Genomic DNA, 21,878 nt, shown 5'->3' on the forward strand with positions numbered 1-21,878 from the left:
ATTGGCAGTCTGCGAGTGTTGTAGAAATTCTCAAATTGTGGTCCAAAAGTAGTTGGATATGTGGGTTGCTCTAGCAAGGATTTTATTTTAGTTACATAACAACAAAAGTGGTTCATATGCTTTGATGTACAGACTAGGAATAGGTGACATATGACATACCCCAGTTGTAATTTTTATGGCTTGATAGTGAATAGAGTCTAGCCATTGCAGTGACTTGGGACTTTTAGTCAAGTTCGATGTTATCAATATTATGCATAAATAAATCATAGAATACTGTCAGCACCCCAAAAAGGTGAAAGATAGGGTTATAATGCATAATGTTCATTACTTTATGCCCCTTGTCTCGGAACTGATGTGAGGTAGGAAATTGAATTATTATTATACCCTCCATGGAGTTGACAGGCTCATCGCTGGAGGTGCTGTCAAATACAAGTCTCCTAAGAACATCTCTGCTTCTGGTGCAATTGGAATTACCATTTGTTCTACTCAGAGTTCTGAGTCAAGACGAAGACCATGTCTGCAGTAAAAGTGTATACAGATTGTTTTGTGCTATAAAAATCTGAACCCAATGGCAAGTGCCCATTTTGAGGGATGGTCAGTTGCTTGCAGCAGCCATTCTTTCTCTGACCCTCATATTACATGAATTACAGAAGATGGTAAGGTTATAAATATAGAGAGCATTATCATACTTACATACTTATGATACTTACTGTTGGAGGAAGTTGTTCTGTTATTGAATTCACTTTGATTGCAAAAAGCATGACACTTCAAACTGAACTCTGTTTGATTCCCTCTTCTTGGTTATAGGAGCAGGAGAGGGCAGTTGCCACTCCAACTTGGAAGATTCAGTTAGATAAGTTGTTGATAAAAAGAGGGAGATTCTCCTCTAAGACCAAAATTATGCAAGTCTTTCGATATTCTGAATTTCCCAGAAGATTCATATGCACTTTCCATATCAAAGAAAAGCAATGTCTTGTGTTTTAGAAAGGCTCTAATGAATGCCTCCAGCTGGACAAGATAATCAGTAGTAGAATATTTTTAGAAGTCAGACTGTGTTTTGGAAAACAGGTTGTTTCTCTTCAGAATCCATAAAAGATTACAGTTAATCATTTTTTCCAGAAACCTGAATAAGCAGCTGGTCAGAACAATTGGACTGCAGTTATTTGGGAATTTTGGATCCTTCTCTGGATTAGGAAAGGCAATTATACTTACTTGCCTTTTGCCAGGTGTCTGGAAATGTGTTCTCACAGAAAATTCTAAGAAGGTGAAACAGTTGATCCATGGCTAATGTTGACAGATTTTACCATCGTATAATGGATATTATCTGGTCCAACACTAGTTGGACAACATTTAAGCAAAGCAGCTTTCATCTCTTGTTTGGTAAACAGCCTGTCTTGATTTGTTGTTTTTCTGCTTTGCTTTTTTGGACAAGTAACTCAGGAGGAGGTGGGGGGAATAAGAAGACGATGTTTTTGCAAAAGTTTCTTCAAGTGTCAGAATTCACTGTTTGATGAGCAACTGTGCAACCAGTGTGCTCAAGAATAGAGAGCTGATGGAGGGTATATCTGCTTTCACTTCCAATATTTTTTCCATACTTCTTTACTGTTGGTCGATCTTGATATAGAAGAAATAAACCAAATCTAGGTTTCCTTCTGCCTCTAGTGATAGATCTATCTAGCTTGAGTCCAGGCATGTTTGAAAGCAATTAGGTTAGTTGTTGTGGGGTAGTTGCAGAAGGTACTGAAAGCTTTCTTCTGGTCGTCATTGGCAGCTGTGCAGACTAGATGTTTAACGAATTGCAGTTTTGGCTGCTTCTATAATAGCCTGTTACATGCCTCATTGCATCACTGATAAAAGATGAACTGCCTGTTGTAGAATCAAAATCTGCTAATGAGGAAAGGATGGACCGGTCAGCTTGTTCAATTTTTTTCCTCCATGATATCTGTGATGTAGTACATCATTGTCCACTAAGAAAAGTAGATATGGGAAAGTGATCATTCTTAAATAGGTTGTCTTCAATTTCCCACTTAAACACTGGGAAAAGGGAGGGTGAGCAAATAGTTAAGTCGATTACAGTGAATGTTTAAGTAAGCATATTCCTGGGTTTAAGAGGGAGAAATTGCTGTTGCCAAGCATACAGTCCATAACTCTTCCTCTGATATTTGTTCAGGTACTATCTCACAGTGTACTATGTCCATTTAAATATCCCATTAAAAGTAAGGGGGAGGTGGCACCCACATAATGACATCAAGAACATCTTCAGAAATATCTGCAATAGGTGAGAGGTAGAGGCAGCATACTGTTATTATATTTCTGACCAAGAGTCTTATAGAAACTGCTCCTATGCTAGTGTTAATTGTGATAGGGTGGAAGGAAGTATGGTTGCCCACAACGATGACTATCCTCCATTGGCAGGTCTATCCCGTCCTGTCCTTATGAATAATAATAACATTATGGACAGTCAGATCATCACTCAACTTCAGGATGTTTACTACAAGCAGAAACATATTGGTTTATACTTCTGCAAGAGAGCCTTGATGTAGTCTATGTTTTTTCAGAATCCATGACAATTCCACTATACTAATGTTTCAATTTTTTTTTTTTTTTTGTGATATCATCCAGTTTCCTATGATGAACAATTCTGTTTTCATTTGTCTTGGATTTTTTTCTTTAAGAACTTTCTACAGCCAAAATCCATAATTTCTTCTGGAAAAATATCCAAGACTTAGTCAAATTCCACTCCTTCTAGTGCAATCAGCATATTCATTTTTTATCTTCCTGAGGAAATCAGAGGTATCCAATGCTATCCATTGATGGGCCATCTAATAAAGGATCTAGAGGCATATCTTTGATCTTCTGTGATGCACATTCCATTTCTTTTTAATAAGAGGATTTTTAAGTGGTGTGACTCCTCTTTGACATATCTTCAGGAGCGAGTTCATAATGATTTTTTTCTTTCATTTACACAAAGGAGATAGCGAGCAAGTCATATCTTTCAGGGATGCTGTGGTCGTGAAAAGGCAAGATTGACATCCTTGTCAACATCCAATTGACATTTTCTTTACAGTTGCCTTCTCAGTGTATGAGAGTTTAGCAGATTTTGTTGCTACTGTTTTGGTATATTGGTTCTTCACCTCCTGGTGTGTGTGTGTGTGTGGGTGGGTGTTATATTGCTCTAACTTTTGCATCTCCTTTTCGTTCTTCCATGTTTGGTATTCTCTAGAGTATACTAGGTGGTCTCCCTCATAATTAAAGCATTTTAATTTTTGCTCTTATAGTCATTATTCTCCTGTTCTTTACTATCACATTCAGCATAGATAGCAGAGCCATTTCAGGCAATTTGAGAACGACCATATTTCTGACATTTAAAGTTCCACAAGGGGTTTAGGATATAGAGCCATAATGGAAAGGCGAGATGTCCTGCTTTGTTGATGGTTTTGGTTTGTTAAAGGTAAGATGATCTTTCTGGTGGGAACTAGATGAACATCCTTGTATATCAGGATGCTTCATATGGCTGTCAATTATTGGTCCTTGAGTTTGGAACATATCTCTTCATCCAGAATATTCATGGCAGCTTCTGATTTTTTTTTTTTTTTGCTTCTTACTTTGGTTCTCTGTTGATGATAATACAGTTTCTGAACTTGGTTTGGGCTTGATGAGGGTCCCTGATAAGCAAGAGAATGCAATCAGTGTTTATTCTCAGGAGAAGTTCGGCTTAATACCAGAGCTCCTCACCCACCACAGATGAATGCTACAACTGGCAAGAAATGGCAGTACTCAGGAGTGGAACACCAGGGCTAACCCGGATGCTATACGAGCATCACAGCAAATCTTGGGTCCTGTCCCCTACACCATGGAGAAGGAGATTTGCTGCAATACCCCTGACCCTTGCAGGCAAGCCCACTACCCAACTGATCTTGGACAAGCCATCCAGAACTGCAATCTTGCTGAAGCAGAGGCCAAAGTAGTGAAAGACTACCAGGATCCATCCCCCCCCCCTCCAGATGTACATGTCAGACTGCAAAGCAAACACACCAGTAAGACTCATGGAGGGACCCTCCACGAATATTTGAAATTAGACAAATTGAACTCTATTAATCTCCACTTGTATATATAATACTGAGAAGCATATCTATCTTCCTGCACAGTAAGTACTAAAGATAAGAAAAACTAGCTAAATTTACAGCAAAAGATTTCAGCATATTCTCAAAGTCTATGTGAAATAATTTGAATTACCTCAAAACCAAATATCTGGTAGGTGCTATCAGTCAATGTTTTGAACTGTGCCAAGAAAACCATATAAATATTGTACAGTGTTGATATTTTTTAGTAAATTTTTGTAAAGGTAGTGTTTGTTATCTTTTAAGTTACATTGGTTTAGGTTGTTTTGGTTTGCCACCAATGGCTGAAAATAGCATGTGTAAGGTGTACAAAAGCAACAAGAAACATCTCAACCCAAGATCAAGTACCATATTGGATTTTTTTTTTTTTTTTCATATTCATATATTTCAGCAGACATGTACTGCCAAAAACTTTTGAATGCATCAAAAAATAGGTCAGGTTTATGAACTGCAAAGATGAGTGAAAAGAATTTTGAATAGGGTGTGTGTGTGAGAGAAGTGTAATAATATACTAGAGCATTCAAAAAATTAGAGTAGAATAATGAAAAGTAATAAGATGCAAATGGATGAAAATTACTAATGATATTAATAGAGACCACTACTCTAATTTGTACATTAATGATATAGCAGATTTGAAAGAGGATATTCAGTTGTTTGTGGATGATGCAGTAGTTGATAAAGGTGATGCAGATATCTTACAGGATGATTTAAATAAATTGGCAGTGTGGGTAGTTGTCAATTCGATGTTGTAAAATGTAAGGTAATGCGCTTCAGGAAGAAAAGTTTGCATACTTTGTATCATATTGATGGTACTAGTTTACAGGAAATTAATTAGGCTACAAGGATGGGGGGGGAAGCGATGGTGGATAGAGATCTGAAATTCAGAAGACATATTGCAAAATAGCTCAAAGCATTACTTGAATACTGAAGAACACATTGACAAGTAAAGATAGGGAGGTTATTATCCCTCTAATTTGACCACATGTTGGCTATTACGTGCAAATTTGGTCACCTGCTTTTCTTAGTGATCAGGAGGTGGTGGAGAGGATTCAATGACGAGTGATCAAGCTGGTGACAGGTCTGTGGAATGTTCCCTATGAGGATAGATGGAGGGTATGTGGGTTGCAGAGTTTAGTTAACAAGCAGAGGAGAGAGAATATGATAGAAACTTATAAATTACTAAAGGGAGTCTATAAGATTGACACAAAAGAAATTTTTTAATATATGAGAAGTGAGGGGGGGAGACAAGGGGTCACCCTTGGAAGATGTCTAAGAGTGTGATTAGTTAGGGTGTACACAGACTAGGTTCTTTACTTGGGGAGTGCTGAATGGCTGGAATGAATTGCCAGATTTGGTTGTGAGTGCCTCAACAGTGAATAGGTTTAAAGAGATGTATGATAGGTATTGTGTTAATGGACAGTGTGGTTCTCCCATAATGAATCTTTTGGCTCCATAGAGTATCAGTAGAAATAATAATAATAAACCAAGTGAAAGAAAGAACAATTTAATGATGAGCATGGGGAGAAGAGTTATGTCCTGTGAAGTCTTCCATCTCACGAGTAGTATCCCATGTCTCTAGATTCATGTTTATGGGGCTAGTTTGCCTGTTTCAAGGATGAAACCCTTCATCTCTGTATGAGACTGACATACTCATCTTTGAAAAGCCCTGATAGAAGTTTCTCACATCAAGATGGGGCTTAACTCGGGTTTTTCCAACCAAAGGGCTCCATCAAAACCAACTGAGGTGCAGGGCTCAGAGAGTTAGCTAGATGAAGGTAATATCAAAAGATAATCATGGGACTTTGAGAGAGAATCAGTCCCAGAAGTGCAGGTTAGGTCAAAAGAATAGGAGTAAAAAGGTAAACAGCAGGGAACAGGCACTGAAATGTGAGTGATGGAGAGACTGGAAGATAGGATTGAAAGTGATAAGCATATGAGTGATAGAATGGATGAAGTGAAAAATGAAGAGTTGGCTATAATGAGATAGTGCACTTATATGGTGTCATTTAAAAAAATAAAGCATGACATTAACAGAAGCAATGCAGAAATATCTGGCAAGTGGTATAACCGAGAAAAGAGAGAAGAAAGATGAGGTGCAAAAAATAAGAAGCAAAAGCATGACTAAGAAAGAAAGGGAAGTGAGCAGAGAATTTTGTATAGCAATTAATAAGAGAAGGCTTGATGAAAGGAAACAATGCTTCCCAGGTACCAAAATTAATGATGTTTATTTTTGCAGCTATGAATGAACTGAAGGAAGACAAGTATAGTATGAGGAAGTGATCTTTTTCCAGAGTATGATAGAGCTGAGTTCAAAAGAAAGGCAATGATTGTTAATGATTCAATGTATAAGTTATGCAGAAGGAATGTGCAAAGATAAAGGATGTTAGTGATGCTGTAAGTATGCAGAAGAATGTAGCGAGCGAGTTGATTGTATTGGCTGGTGCAAATGATTTGAAAGGTGACAAATATGCAACTATGAGAGAAGATATGAAAGTTGTTATTGGAAGCAAAAATGAAGAGCAAGAAGATTGCGAGTCTGCTGCGTTGGTATGATAGGACAGAAATTAGAAAATGGGTCATGACTGCCAATGAGAAGATTGTGCAGGAGAGATGGTGTGCAATTTATTGATGTATGGAGGAAGTTTGATGGACAAAAGAACTAGTATATGCCTAGTGGACTGCATTTGAATGGTTTTGGAGTTAGATGTCTGGAGAAAGTGTTGTTTAGTGAGAGTGTGGTAGTGCAAAACCAGGGCAACTAGAGATATTAGGAAGGATGAAATCTAGCATGTGTCTAGCCTCCCTGTGATAAATGAGCATGGGTACAGTAATGATTATGCAATGCCAAACAGGATTTCGCAGGTCTCCAATTTAAATGGGTTGTATAATGACATTACACGAAGGTAACTATGGGTTCAAAAGGACGTGGAAATGCATGCACATGATTGCAAGAGGTATCAGGAATAAGGGTGAGAAGTTTTTGTCATTAGTAAGCTCAAACTAGACCAAAAATTAGAGGCATCACTGACACCTGGTTCACTAAAAATGATATATTTACAGGAATAGATTGTAAATTGTATTGTATTTTAAGGGGGGATAGAAGGAACAGGATAGGAGGTGGGGTATTCGCTGATGATAGCTGCAGAATTAAAACCAACAAAATTAGAAGTTAAAAAGGATATTAGGTCAGAGAGAGAGAGAGAGAGAGAGAGAGAGATGGTTCATTTGAAGCGCTGTGTGGTGTGAGACAGAGGCAAATAGGACAAAATACATTGTTGAGTGCTGCTATAGACTGGGAGGGGGTCCACAGGAAGATGTAGATGTCATATACTAGCAAATCAGTACAACAAGTGTGGGCCAAACAATTATTATGAGAGACTTTAGCTATGGGAACATGGATTGGAGGGAAGAAAGGAGACATAGCAAGATGGAAGTGAGATTTTCAAGGCTAAATAAATACATGAAAGAATATGTTATCGAGAGGACAATGGGGTTTTGATGGTGATGGTTCTGATAACAGCATCAGAAGATTTATCCATAACCAAGGTAGACACTAGCTTCAATTAGGGAGAGTGACCATGAAGTCTTGTTCTGGGAAGTTGCCAAACACATGAAGTTCATGTTCAGCCATAAGACTGGTGATTATGAGAGAACGCAGGAGTCATCTTGGAACAGTGCCATGGATTGAGAAGCTACAAGGAAAGAATGTCAGTAGTGCATGGCAAGTGGTCAGAGATTGCTTGAGGGAAGCGGTAACAGACTGCATATCCTCAGGAGGATAAACTAAGTTGGAATTAAGTAGATGAGTAGGAATATTATTATTATTATGATTTCAGGAGACTCCAGGGAGTCCTTAGACTCATCGAGGGAGGGCTTAAACATCATGTCCACACAACTATATGACATTCTCACAGTATCTATCATACTTTGCCTTGAACTCGCTCACCGTCATAGCACCCATAACAGACTCTGGCAGCTTATTCCACTCATTTACCACTCTAAAAGTAAAGAACCCAGCTCTAACACCCATGCTAACAACACTCTTGCCCGGCTTCCACAGGTGTCCCATAGTTCTCCCACCACCAGACCTGATCTCAAAAAATCCATTGAATTAATCCTATAGAATCCCTTTAGCAATTTGAACTTCTCAATCATATCTCCCCTTTTCCGCCTATCAACTAGTTTCTGCAACCCACAAATCTTCAACCTGTTCTCATATGGTTCATTCCATAGACCTGCTATCATCTTAGTCACTCACCTCTGGATCCTCTCCACCTCCTCCTCATCAAGAAGGAACCGAGGTGATCAAATCTGGGCACAGTAGTCGAGATGAGTCTTATCAAGGCTCAATACAGAGGTACAATAACTTGCCTGTCTCTGCTCGTCAAGGTATTTTTCAACAACCAGGTGAGTTGATGAGCTGATTTAGCTACTTTTGCAATGTGCCACCTAAACTTCATCTCCCTATCCACCAACACTCCCAAGTCCCTGGTCTCATCAATCTCCTGGAGTACAGTTCCACCAATGTGGTATACTGCTGCTAATCTTTTCACCCCAAAATGCATAACCTTACATTTTGTCACATTAAATTGACATCCATTCTCCTTAGCCCAGAACTCCAATCTATCAAAGTCATCCTGCAAGATTTTGACATCTTCTGCATTCACTATCGCCCTACCCAACTTTGCATCATCAGCGAACAAATGAACTGTTCCACTTAGGTCCTTCCCTATATCGTTAATGAATAGATTAAACAGCAGTGGTCCAAGAACAGAACCCTACGGCACACCACTAGTCACAGGCCGTCTTTTGGACTCTACTCCTGAATAAACTACTCTTTGATATCTCTCCATCAACCACCCATCTATCCATCTCACTAACCCTATATCCATTCCCATATGTTGTAGTTTACGGATTAGAATTCCATGTGGTATCCTGTCAAACGTCTTTGCCAAGTCCAGCAGTATCACTGTAAACTCACTACACTATCCTTATCAAGTTCAGCCGTCACCTTGTTATAAAACTTGAGCAAGTTACTGAGGCATGATCTACCCTTCACAAAGCCATGCTGTCCCCTGTACAGTATCTCATTTTTCATCAATCCATTCCTGTATTTTTCCCTTGACTACTTTCTCCAAGACCTTGACAACGACTCCTGATATGCTGATCGGTCGGTAATTTGCAACCGTAGTCTTGGATCCTCCTTTATGCAGTGAAACTATTTTCCCCTCTTTCCACACCTTTGGGACTAAACCAGACCTGAGACTTAGATTAAACATACATGGTCAACGGCACTGCTAATTCCTTAGCCGCTTCATGCAATATAAAGAAAGAGCTGCAAAAAAAGAAAACATTGTGGATGAAATATAAAGAAAAAAGTGCAAACAAGAAAAGTGGGTAAGGAAGGTCAAACCAGCCATGAAGAGAATTAGCCAAACAAGCCAAAGCACACCCAAAAGAGTTTTTTTGTTATGTAGCAAGTAAGAGGGAAAATGTCTATGGTAGAATGACTTTAAACAATGCTCATGGCAGGAAGATGACTGAATCAAAAGAAAGAATTGAGTTGCTGAGTGATCATTTTGCAAAGGTGAATCATCCAGGTGGTGATTTTACAGTTGCTAATGCTACAGATCTTACAGAGATGCATATCAACATTGAGGTAGATGAACAGGAGGTGTTCAGCATATTAAAAAATATGCATGTGAGCACAGCAGTGGGACTGGATGACATATCTTGCACATTCACGTAACCCGTGCACTACGTGAATGTGCAAGAGAACTGGCATTGCCTCTGATGAAGTGTTCAATATCCGGCAGGATTCCAAGGATGTGGAAAGAGGGTAAGATTGCATAAAGGTGGCTCCAAGACAGAGGCAACAAACTACAGACCAATTAATATATGAAGTGTGGTTGTATTGAAAAATATCGTTATTGAAAAAGTTGATGAAAGGTAAAATACAACAGTGGGTGGATAGGTATGCAATACTCTATAGTGGGCAGAGTGGCTTTGTAAAAGGTAGATCCTGTCTTATAACTTATTCACATTTAATAATAAATGTGACAGCAAAATTGGATAACGGTAATGGCTACACCATGATACTGCTCAACTTTGACAAGGCATTTGACAGAACACCACACGGAAATCTATTATAAAAACTGGAGAGAATGAGAATGGTTATGACGCTAGTAGCATGGAAAGGAGAGATGGCTGATGGACAGACACAAGAGAGTAGTATACAGTGGAATGGAGTCTAGGAGAATGATGGTGACTAGCGGAGAACCTCAAGGTTCGGTACTAGGGCCACTACTCTTTAATTTGTATATCAGTGACATAGGAAAAGATTTATGAAGGGATATTCAATTGCTGGCTGATGATGCAAAACTGAGGAGAGCAATAGCTGATAAAGTGATGTAGATAGCTTGCAGGATTATTTAAATAAATTGGCATTGTGGGCAAAGGATAAATAATATAAAATTGATACAAAGAGTTAAAGTACAGAGGGCATATTGTAAAAATTGGTAAAATAGCTCAATGAATTACTTGAATGACTACTGTGCACAGATAATATCACCTGGGTTTCGTGGGAACTAGGAGGTGGTTGAAAAGATATAGAGACAAGTGACCAAGATGGTGACAGGTCTGTAGAATACTCCCAATGAGGATAGGTTGAAGGTTTGTGAGCTACAAAGTTCAGTTGATAGGCAGGAAAGAGAGGACATGATAGAAACTTTTAAGATATTACAGGGGTTTTATAAAATTGATGCAAATAAAAATTTTCAATATATGACAAATAGTCAGAGAACTAGGGGATCATCCGTGGAAGTTGTGTAAGAGTGTGGTAAGAGATGTGTAGGGGTATGCAGACCAGATTTTTTGTGTGGAGAGTGGTGAGTGAGTGGAATGGATTGCCAGAATTGGTTGTGAGTTCCCTGATGGTGAATGGATTCAAGGAGAGATATGATAAGGTGTGTGTATGATGGTTGATTTGGGTCTCTTGTGATGATTTTCCCGACTCCATGGAGATGCTATAAATAATACTGAGAATGATGTCACATTTGCAGATGTCTAGTGAGTTCAATGACTGCTTATATAAGGTAGACAGTTTCACACGAATGGTGTGAGACTGGAAGTGCAAAACCAAGTGACCAAATCTGCACACATAATCCATATAAGACCTGATTAAGATTTATATTTGATCAAAAACACAAACCACTTTACTTCATGTCAATGTACTGATAATTGCCTTAATCTAATGCGATGATTTTACAAGTTAAGCAATATGACCCCTAAACTTCAGGTGCTTCCGCATCACCGCTCCCAGAGCTCTCATCTTCGAAATTTCTCCTCCAATCAAATTTCAAAACCTTATCTTTGCCACTCTGAACTGGTGGCTCCACTTGCTTGATCACTCAAACAGTCTCTTCAGATCCTCCTATAGGATTGCAACACCTATTTTAAATACTGACAACCCTCTTTACTCAAACCCAATATTCTATCTCATTTTTAACCAGCTCTTCTTCCAGATACATCATAGATGTCATCTTTTTGTTTGGCAATTCAGACCACAATTTTGTACAAGATGCCTCTCTCACAGCATGCCCTTTCTCCAACTACTTCTGACCTCTCATTCTCCAGCACTACACAGGTGCCAAATGGGATATCATCCAAATTTTCTACTCCTCCTTTTGTTGGTCTGACTATTATTTTTGCTCATCTGACCCTAATAACTGCTCTGAATGAGTAACAGAAATTATCCTCACAGACATGAAGTCCATCCCCCATTCTACCCAATTTCCAAGCCCTCATTCAATAGAAAGTGTAAAGCAGTCAAAGAAAAAAAAATTCACTTACTGCAGGTGGGTTGTATCAAGAACTCCAGCTTCATACTCAGTGTGTATGAAATCTGGCAACAAATGCAAAACAGTCATCAGCAGATCTAAATTCGATTTTTTGAAAACTTACAAAGAAAACTTGCCTCCTGTCTAAATAGACTGTGCCTTCTGGTCCCTTGATGGGTCTGATGGCATCGTCTCTATTTGTTCTAAAACATTATGCTCAAGAGTTAACCTGTCCTGCACCATCTCTACAATCTATTATATAAAGCTGGTACTTATAAAAATGTCTAGAAGCAATCATATATCCAGGTCTATTCAAAAAAGGGGGAGATTGAAATCTGTCAAATTACTGACAAACTGCCATCACTTCAGTATTCTCCATAATAATCTAGAAAGTCATCAATAGCCAACTTCTCTATCACCTAGAGGCACACCAATTAATCAGCAACTACCAGTATGGATTCCACAATTTAAAATCTATAGCCAACCGTGCCACACATAGGTTTGGAGAAATTTGTGCTGTTGCTTTTGACATTCCAGAACTTATCACTGTGTATGGCATCAAGGCCTACTAATCCTTTGGTGTACCTGCTACCCCTCTGTAATTGGGTTGCCAGTTCCCTCTCTGGCCATTCATTGCATGTCATGGTGGATGTCTCTCTCTCTCTGAGCTTCACCACCAATGCAGGAATACTTCAGGGTTCTCTCCTATCACCTATTCTCTTTCTCCTGTTTTTATAAATGACCTACTCTCAGTTACCACTAATCCTATCCACAGCTTTGCAAATGATAGGTAGTTTTCATTCATCCTCCTCATTTAACAAACCTGCAGTACTCTGACATCTCACGCTTCCAGATTGCGATGTCAGAGCACTATATGCTTGATGTACATACCATTCTTCAATGGAGCAAGGCCAATTTTGTCACATTTAATGAAACAAAAACAGTCTTGCCTTTTGTCTCACAAGAGAGGGATATCTCAGCTCACCTACCCTTGCCATCAAGTAATACACAAATGAACAAAAAAGATCTCTCTTTCTGCCTGCTTGGACTAATGGTTACCCTGATCTCTCCTGGCATAAGCACACCACATCAATAGCTTCCTCAGCATCCAGAAAACTATTTTATTGAAGATTCTATTTTACACCCAGCCAACCAACTCTTAGCTTTATACAAATCCTCAATCATCCACCATCCTTAGTATAATGTTCACATGTTTGGAGTAATGCACTTAAACCTTGCAAAAAATTGTTGATGCTATCCAGAGGAGAGAAATTCAGCTCATAGATGACCTTCTTTCAGAGATTCCCTTTAACTTCTAACTCACAGATGTAATGCTTCAACACTGTATGTACTCTAATGTTCACTGCTCCACTGAACTGGCACCAATTATTTCTCCACTATCTGTTGCACCTATTAACACAAGAACAGCATCTGCTCAGCATCACTTTATGGTGCAACTGCAAACACACCGAACCTATTTCACCTCTTCCTCTTATTTCATTTACCTCTGGAACAGCATTCCTCATGAAGTATTCACAAACTACAACTTGCAACTTTTCAAATATCTATCTCAGACCTCTCATGTATGAGATCAAGCTCTAATGATGTCACACTTATGAGAATAAACAACTCACAGAATGCCTTGACTACAAGAGTTTCTACCATATTCATCCATTAATCTTGGTATAATAATAATTCTTTCTTCTACTTGCCACATATTGAAAGAACTGTAGGCTTTTTCTTGGCCTGATTGGATAATTTCTGCTTATACTGCATTTCTGCTGTCTTTACGAAGTTATCTTCCTAGCCTGCTCTTTTTACTCTTCATAAAACTGATTACTATCAGTATTTAGCTTGTAATACCCCCCACCACAGTGCCTTTCTTCCATACTGCATGCTTGATTTCTAGTTTACACCTGCATTATTTATCCTTTTGACCATTTGCTGCAGTCAAAGCAATGAGCAAATGTATCAGTGCCAAAAGCAGCATTTTTCTCCTTTCTGTTTAACTCTTCATCCTGTGCAAGAAATCCAAGCTTGGTTTAATCACTGGTCTTGTAGCTCCACACAGTTTCATATCCTAAGAAATAGGATATGAAAGAAAAACCAGAGCAAGAAACATGTTAACAGGAGTGGTCATAATAGAGACACAGGTGTAGCACAGTAGTTTATGAGAAGGAATGCACTGATGGATAATCAACAGATGTTGAAAATTTATTTATCACTAGGTTAGACTATAATAGATTTAGTTTAATCCTTTATCCCAGTGAGAGCAAACAAAGTTTGCGCCTGAAAATATCTTCAGGACTAAATATAGTGTTGTACTATCTTATCCAGTAAGTAGTGCAACACCAAGGCAACTCGTGGCAAAGGTGGAGCAAGCTACCAGGCACTTCTAACCCAGTATCTCCCATAATGCAAAACACATTTCCTATGTGGATATGTATACTGTTATGCATTAAAGGGATTGGCCATCTACCCAGACTAGTTTCGACCTTTATTGAGGTCTCTTCAGTGGGAGCCAGGCCCAGAGCTGGAGATACCAGGCAGAAGCAGTAGCAAGTCATCTGTGCCTATGGGAGTTGCTAAAAGGTTTATCACCTTTTTTAAATTTAAAAATTACTCTGGATTTAGAGAAAGATGTTGAAAATTTATTTATCACTAGGTTAGACTATAATAGATTTAGTTTAATCCTTTATCCCAGTGAGAGCAAACAAAGTTTGCGCCTGAAAATATCTTCAGGACTAAATATAGTGTTGTACTATCTTATCCAGTAAGTAGTGCAACACCAAGGCAACTCGTGGCAAAGGTGGAGCAAGCTACCAGGTGGTGTTGCACTACTTACTGGATAAGATAGTACAACACTATATTTAGTCCTGAAGATATTTTCAGGCGCAAACTTTGTTTGCTCTCACTGGGATAAAGGATTAAACTAAATCTATTATAGGATAATCAACAGAGTTGGGTTATGTTTGTATAACAATACAAAAAAAGTATTGTTGATGAGATATGGGATCAGGAATGCTTGTTGACAGTGGATTCAAGTTAGAGGGGAGATTGCAAGAGTTGCGATCACAAGTAGTGATAAGGAGGTAGTTGTGTCAGTGTATATAGCATTAGTCATATCACACACACATACAGATTGTACTCAAATTTGGTCATGACTTCCATCCAGAAAGAGTGCTGAGGACCAGAGACAAGTGACAAAGGCAGTATCACACCTCTGGAATGTTGCTTATGTGGAAGGCTTGGTAAATAATAATAGATAATGGAGATAAAGAAATTTCCTTTTTTTTTTCTTTTTTTTTTTATAACTCCATCCATGAAAAAGTATAACCACCAGTATGGAGACACCAAGTGAACATAAATTGCCAAGTTTGGGAGACTGACAGCAAGAGGAGATATGATAAGATGCTTAGGATAGTAACTGGATTATAAAAACTGCAGAAAGTGAGAGAGGAAGAATGACAGGCCTTCCTGAAAGTTGGATAATGGTGTGCTGAAAGAAAGGTTTTTTTTTTTTTTTTTTACATGGAGATAGGTGCAGATTAAGTGGAATGAATTGCCAAATACTTCATTAATGTACTGCAAGTACAAAAGCTTTCAAGTTCAAAATGACAGATTAGCTGAATGTGCCTCTGTGGAAGAATGTTCTTATAATACTAATTATTGCACGTTCTTCAGCTACTTTGTTTAGTGGGATAAACAAACAAAGTAGTTGAACATGTGAAATCAATTGCAGGCCTGTTTATTTAATATATTTATTTATCTATTTCTTTCCTTTTTTTTTAATGAAACCCTTCCATGAATGGTTGCAATTATATTACACATTGGGAGCTCTGGGTTAATAATTTGATAATCCTTCTCCCAAGACAAACTTTTCTCAAGCCTGTTCATGCCTTCAGCAGTTGACCAATCATATCTACCTCTCTAACAAGCAGGTTGTGATTTTGAATGAAGATTACTGTGGCATTTAGCCTTCAGATGACAAATGATTTTTGTTTTCGATGTGAACCTCCCTAACTTGATAAATGCCAGAATTAAGCTGATTTGCCAGCCTAGTTGGCCAAATAGTTAATACCCACTCTCCAACCAACAGCTTAAAGTTTGAAGCCAGCCGTGGACATGGACATTTGTGATTGTCTACTTTAGGAGATAAGTGTCATCACAAAGTGAGTGAGTATAACCTACTTATCTGGCTGTTTTGTCTCTAGAGCATGGTTTCTGGACTATGTATAAAAAGTATCTGTAGCCTACCCACATACTGTACTATAGGTTTACAACATTTCATGGATGGGGTCATAAAAAATAAGAAAAAAAAAGGAAATGTCTTTTATCTCTATTATCTATTATTTTTTTCCAGGCCTTCCACAGGACACTCATCACAGGAGGACAAACACTCTCAGACTACAACACCTATCATATCTTGCCTTCACAACATTCAATAATAGTGCATCACCAGAGTGAATGTTCTATTAAGTGTCCAAAAGTATTAAATAGAGGTGAGAGGGCACAGAAGGACACTTAATTTTCTTTTCAGGATCATAAAGACAACATTCTGCTATTCCACATGCTCTAACATATATTCAGTATTAAGATTAACATAACAGTCATGTAACAGCACAAAGCAACATTTTGGCCTTTCATCTGGACACAGATACTGATTGATCATATTTAAGAAAACAAATTAATTTGGTGTGACACTACAGAACAGTAATCGCTTAATTGCTCATATCCTGATTTTTATGACCAGTTAGTCTTCTGCTATCAATATGAATTGGAACAATTAAAGATATGCCAGCCATTACCTCAACATGTTCATGCAAACACAGTGATTTGCAAAATAGATGACAAAGCCTAAACTATAATTGCACTTGTATAATGCACCCATTTTCTGATGTCCACCTTTGTAAAGATGGACCATTCTTACTATTTTTTTAAAGACATATTAGTTGCATCAGATGGCAAAATATCTAGATTCAGCCTTGTATGTGTGATTAAACTGTTCTTACTTATTTGATTTCAGTCATTTCGTGAAATGTGAGGTATGCTATATGTATTCGTTCAATCATGTAGATAAATTATGGATATTTAAGATGGATGGAAGGAGGGTGTGTAAAAAAAAAAGTGATCTGAATGAGGACTTGATGAGTAGTAATGTATTAGTAACTGAACGTGTTAGTAGCAAGAATGCCCTGAGGAGGATGAGTGGTGCTCATCTAATAGAAAAGGGGGGCTGTGTAAAAAAGCAGGAAAAAAATAGTAAAGCAAGTTTTGAAAAAGTGAACGAGCAATCTGATAAACTTAACAATCAATGGTAAGAAAGAAAAATTAATATGATTGTAATGGAAGTTGAAAAACAGTGCAATTAAAGGTGGAGAGCAGCTCTGACTGCAAACAACTTTGTATGGCTGGCAACAAAATTGAAAGAGTGGATGCGAGCAAAAATGTGATGCAAGATTTGAAAGTTGAGTTGGTTAAGATGATGCAAGAGATGAAAGATGTGGAGTGAAGTTAAGAGAATTCAAGATCTGTATAGAAGAGTGAAAATGATGAAAATAAATTATACTGGTATAAATGTGGTACCAAAAGATCCACAAGTGGTGTTGTATAGGGATTTGATTATTAGAGGTGTGGTGGACAGGAGGATGCACGAGGTTTGTTTTTTCTGGAGGTAGAGTGATTGAGGTGTTGGATACGAGAAGTAAGCAATGCACAAATGCCCAAGCGTCCTATGGAGGTGAATATATGGATGCTTGGGCAGCAATCATCTGTCATAAAGTCTGGCTAGGGCAACTTGTAAATATCAGTGAGTGTATCCCTGTAAGCTCTCTGGTTAAATTTCATACAAAACTTTTAGAGTTTCTATATTCGGCTTTAAAATAATGCTGGATTTAATATCCACTTAATTTTTATAATAATTTTATTTGTACCTAGTGCTGTATTTGTAAATTATAGTATATACTGAAGTGATTATTTCAATATCTTAATTTATTGTTGTCTCTTTGAAAGTAATCGGAACACAATAAAGAAATATCAGAACTACATTCAGTCTCTCTGAGTTTTATTAAAAAATATAAAAAAAATGAAGAAATTAATCATGAAACAACAGAATGAATTCCGTTATTCACAGAATGTGCAGTGCATTTATTGAAATGCATTACTACCATGTTCATCTGATTACATACTGTTTGTTTGTTATTTGAAAGTAACTATTTTCGTGAAGACCATCACCATAGGTTCGTTAAACACATGAAATCCATTCTCATACTTTCAAATAGTTTTGGAATAAGAAAAAAAGCCTCTAATGGATGAAGCAAGTTGCAGAAGGGAGCAATAATTTCACTATTGTGATGTACAAATTTTCACATGTAATGGTACAATAAACATATCTGGTATGGAACAACATGGGGAAACTTGTTATAACAAGAAAAAAATTAGGATCAATTCCTTCTCAGCTACCTAGTGAAATATTTTATTTTTAATACTTCCCCCCCCCTAATGTTTTATGTTTTATATATATACACATATACACACACACACACACACACACACATTTTTTCTTAACCAATGATTTATTGAAATGAACAGTGTCATATAAAATTAAAACATACTTGATTCCTACTCCATGTACTACTAGTACAGGCTTTTGTAATACCCATACAGAAGCAGTCAATGCATCCAAGAGGGGAACCAGGATTGAGATGGAATGTGTTGGCCTTACATTGATCACAACGGGCACCAGTAACATATGGCTAAAAAGAGAACAGGTTGTACTGAACTGCAAGATTTAGTTCTCAAAACAAAAACTGATTTTACAAGAAAACATTAAAATAGAAATTTCAAAATCAAAATACTTAAAAAAAAAAAATTAATACATATCAGTAAAGCAAAGATTTTAAGATAAAAACTCAGTTATATTTAAGACAAATTAAATTGACAATGCTTACTTGGTAACAGATAAGAACTACAATAATTACAAAGCTTTGATAGCGTGAATCACACATGAGCCTTTTGGTGCATGCCTTACACACTATAATATTATTTTCTGCTCAATAGCTGCATTCAAAGGAATATCTGTCGAATAAATTAGATTGGAAAGCACTCTTTGTTAGCTCATTTCATTTCTTTCTCATATAAGATCCACAGATTACGACTTTTTTCTACTTCTCTTAACAATATGATTAATCTTCTGCATTAATCTAGTGCACATTACTCACAAACTAGGCTTTACAAACTGTATTCTTGCATTTTCTTTGTACGAACATTCCGAAGACCTGATGCTACCTTATTTATCTTCTTGGGATCCTTTCCAAAATCTCTTCTTCACTTCAAATACAAGGTCATTAATTCTGCACCCACCCAGTCATCTAAATCCCAATGGAACTAAACCACCATTCCATTATGTCAGGTGCACCATTCCATAACATGCTGTTCTCAATATTCTTTTCTTGCAATCTTCAAGTCCTTGTCATTGCTTCAAAAATCCTTATTTCCTCCACCACCTTCAATACACTCTCATTAAAAGAGTACACATAATCAAGTTCTTGCATTCAAAATCTTACTGTGCAACAATTCATATTCTCCAAGAACTATAACACCAGTTTCATTCCTCACAGCTCTTTCCAAATTTTGCATCATCATCTGCAAACAACTCCACATCACCAAATAAATCTCTACCAAATCATTAATACACAACTTAAACAATAATGGCACACGAAAAAAATAATTCTGTATTCATCACCAGTCATATATCTCTTCTGTGATAATGGTCCTGGATACCTATCTTGCATTCTGATTCAATTTGTTTCAAAAAAAGAACCAATATGATAAATCTAGATATTTGTTTCAGGTAGAACTTTTGACCAGTGAAGTTAAATTACTGAAAAATTGGGATTTTCTAGTTTATTATGATACAAGGTAAAATAAAATGAAATGACTAGTATCACCATTGATAATATGTCACTTCTCCAGAGTAAAAATAAATAAAAATGCAAAGTTAGCAATTGCAAACTAAAAGTCAACAAGTGAAGCTTGCAGGAACCTACTGTAGTATAAATAAACACCTGGAGATTGTGGAAGGTGGCATGCATCCACTTTCTAGCATAGAGGTGATTAGTCGAAATCTGGAATGCGAAGAGATCCGATAAGATTTAGAAATGCTGCTCATTAGTTCTTGGTTCTTAATAAGAGTGCCATGCAAAAAATGCTCATGGTTGATTTCTCGATCTGAGGAGAGGAATTTCTGTTAAAACTCCAGGATGTTTGCAGAGGGAGTTGTCTTTTTGTGCTACAGATGGTGGTGAGAATAGGTTTCAAAATCACCTTGATAACATGATGTTGTTTAGATTTGCAAATTTTGCTTAAAAGCCTACCGACACGCAGGATTGAAATAGTGACTGTAGTGCATATCCTAATTTAGAAAATCCTATTTTTTTTGGACAGTTCCCTAGGATATCTGTTAATAGTGAGTTGAGAACAAGTTGCAGTTGATTTTTGTTTTCATTACTTTTAGGATTAAGGTAGCACATTTTTTAAAAGTATGAATGATTTTTTTTCTTTTATGAGAGAGCCATGAGAATGATGAATGAAAGTGACATCCTTTATATGTTGGCTTGCAGTCTTGTAGTAAACATTTAATGTGAAGCTATCATCAGAATTTTGTGATGAGTAAATCCAGAAAAAGGTAGTCTTTCCTTCACTTTCAATTTCCAAGTAAATTTTATTTTTTGATGGAATGAATTATGTGAGGTAAGGATGATGATGATTCAGCAATGTCATGATTCCAAATGAAAATATCAACTACACACCTCCAATAAATCTAGAATTTAGGATTGGATGAAGTTAGAAACCTTTTTTCAAGATTTTCCATAAAGAGATCAGCAGATGAGTGAAACAAATGACCTCCCATGGCTGTGCCAAAAAGTATCATTGAGAGGGGTGGTGGTGAGAAAATTTATGGATGTTCTGCCTGTGAACCCACCATCACTACCCTTCTCAACAATGGTTAGTTTTTATGGCATCGTAAAACTAACCAGTAGATACTTTCCTACCAACCACCCCTCTCAACAATGTGGCATCATAAAAACTAACCAACAGAGCTTATAATCTGTGTTCCAGTGGAACCACCCTTTCAACTGAACTCAACCATATATTCAACACCTTATCCAATGGCTACAGTGATTACAGAATTAAAAAATAATAATAATCAGTTCTAGGCAATCTCTTCAAGAAGGATTTCAGAATTGCTATCACCATCCCCCTACATCTGCAACACATCAGAAAAAATAGCCAGGTCATTAAGTACAGCCTCTACACAGCTTTTAAGCCTCACCAGAAACTTGCTACCCTTATCTGTTCTACCAAAATCAGCTCCCTCCTTTCTCTCTCTCTCAATGCCCAGAGTATATAAAGTACCCTGTTCCTGCAAGTTAGCTTATTTCAGACAAGTAGATCAGCCATTGTCCATTTAGATGAACACATATCTGTAATCATGACTATGGTCAATCTGGCCTTGCAGACCACGTATTGGACACAACTCACAGGATCTTCTAGAAAAAAAAAACCACCATGTTCCACCATAGTAAATTAAAAATAAAGACTATTTTAGGAATCTGCAGCACCACTCAGAAATCAAGCTAACCTCAACAAATATGGATGCATAAATCTCTTACGATTATTGGGAAACAATAATTGTAAGTGGTCCCACTTTACATTCTAGGCTGCCTACAAATGACCATAGAGGGCACACTACCCAGATAGGATTTTAGAGTCACCCAAGTGTTTCATTTAATACTGTGTGTGTTACAAGTGTTATTTGTGTTCCTTGCAGATGTCTCAGTGACCGACAAAATATTGGAAGCATTGAAATCAGTTTTTAATCCTTTCCTAGTGCTGTCAATATTCCATTAAACTTCTA

General features: G+C 37.4%; 1 protein-coding gene across 6 annotated transcripts in view; it reads right to left on the minus strand.

Annotated features, from left to right (window-relative positions):
- The window catches only part of LOC150109418 (basement membrane-specific heparan sulfate proteoglycan core protein-like), a 1,783,738-nt gene that overhangs the window by 833,218 nt on the left and 928,642 nt on the right, over positions 1-21,878 (minus strand). For all 6 annotated transcript variants that reach the window (XM_090413063.1, XM_090413041.1, XM_090413033.1 and 3 more), the window contains one exon: positions 18,574-18,714. In XM_090413063.1, coding sequence (XP_090269189.1) covers positions 18,574-18,714 — 141 coding nt within the window. The remainder of the gene's footprint in view (positions 1-18,573; positions 18,715-21,878) is intronic.

This window comes from Typopeltis vanoorti, chromosome 2 (genome assembly GCF_054136105.1).
Source record: "Typopeltis vanoorti isolate ZY-2024b chromosome 2, IOZ_Tvanoo_1.0, whole genome shotgun sequence".
NCBI lineage: Eukaryota > Metazoa > Arthropoda > Arachnida > Uropygi > Thelyphonidae > Typopeltis > Typopeltis vanoorti.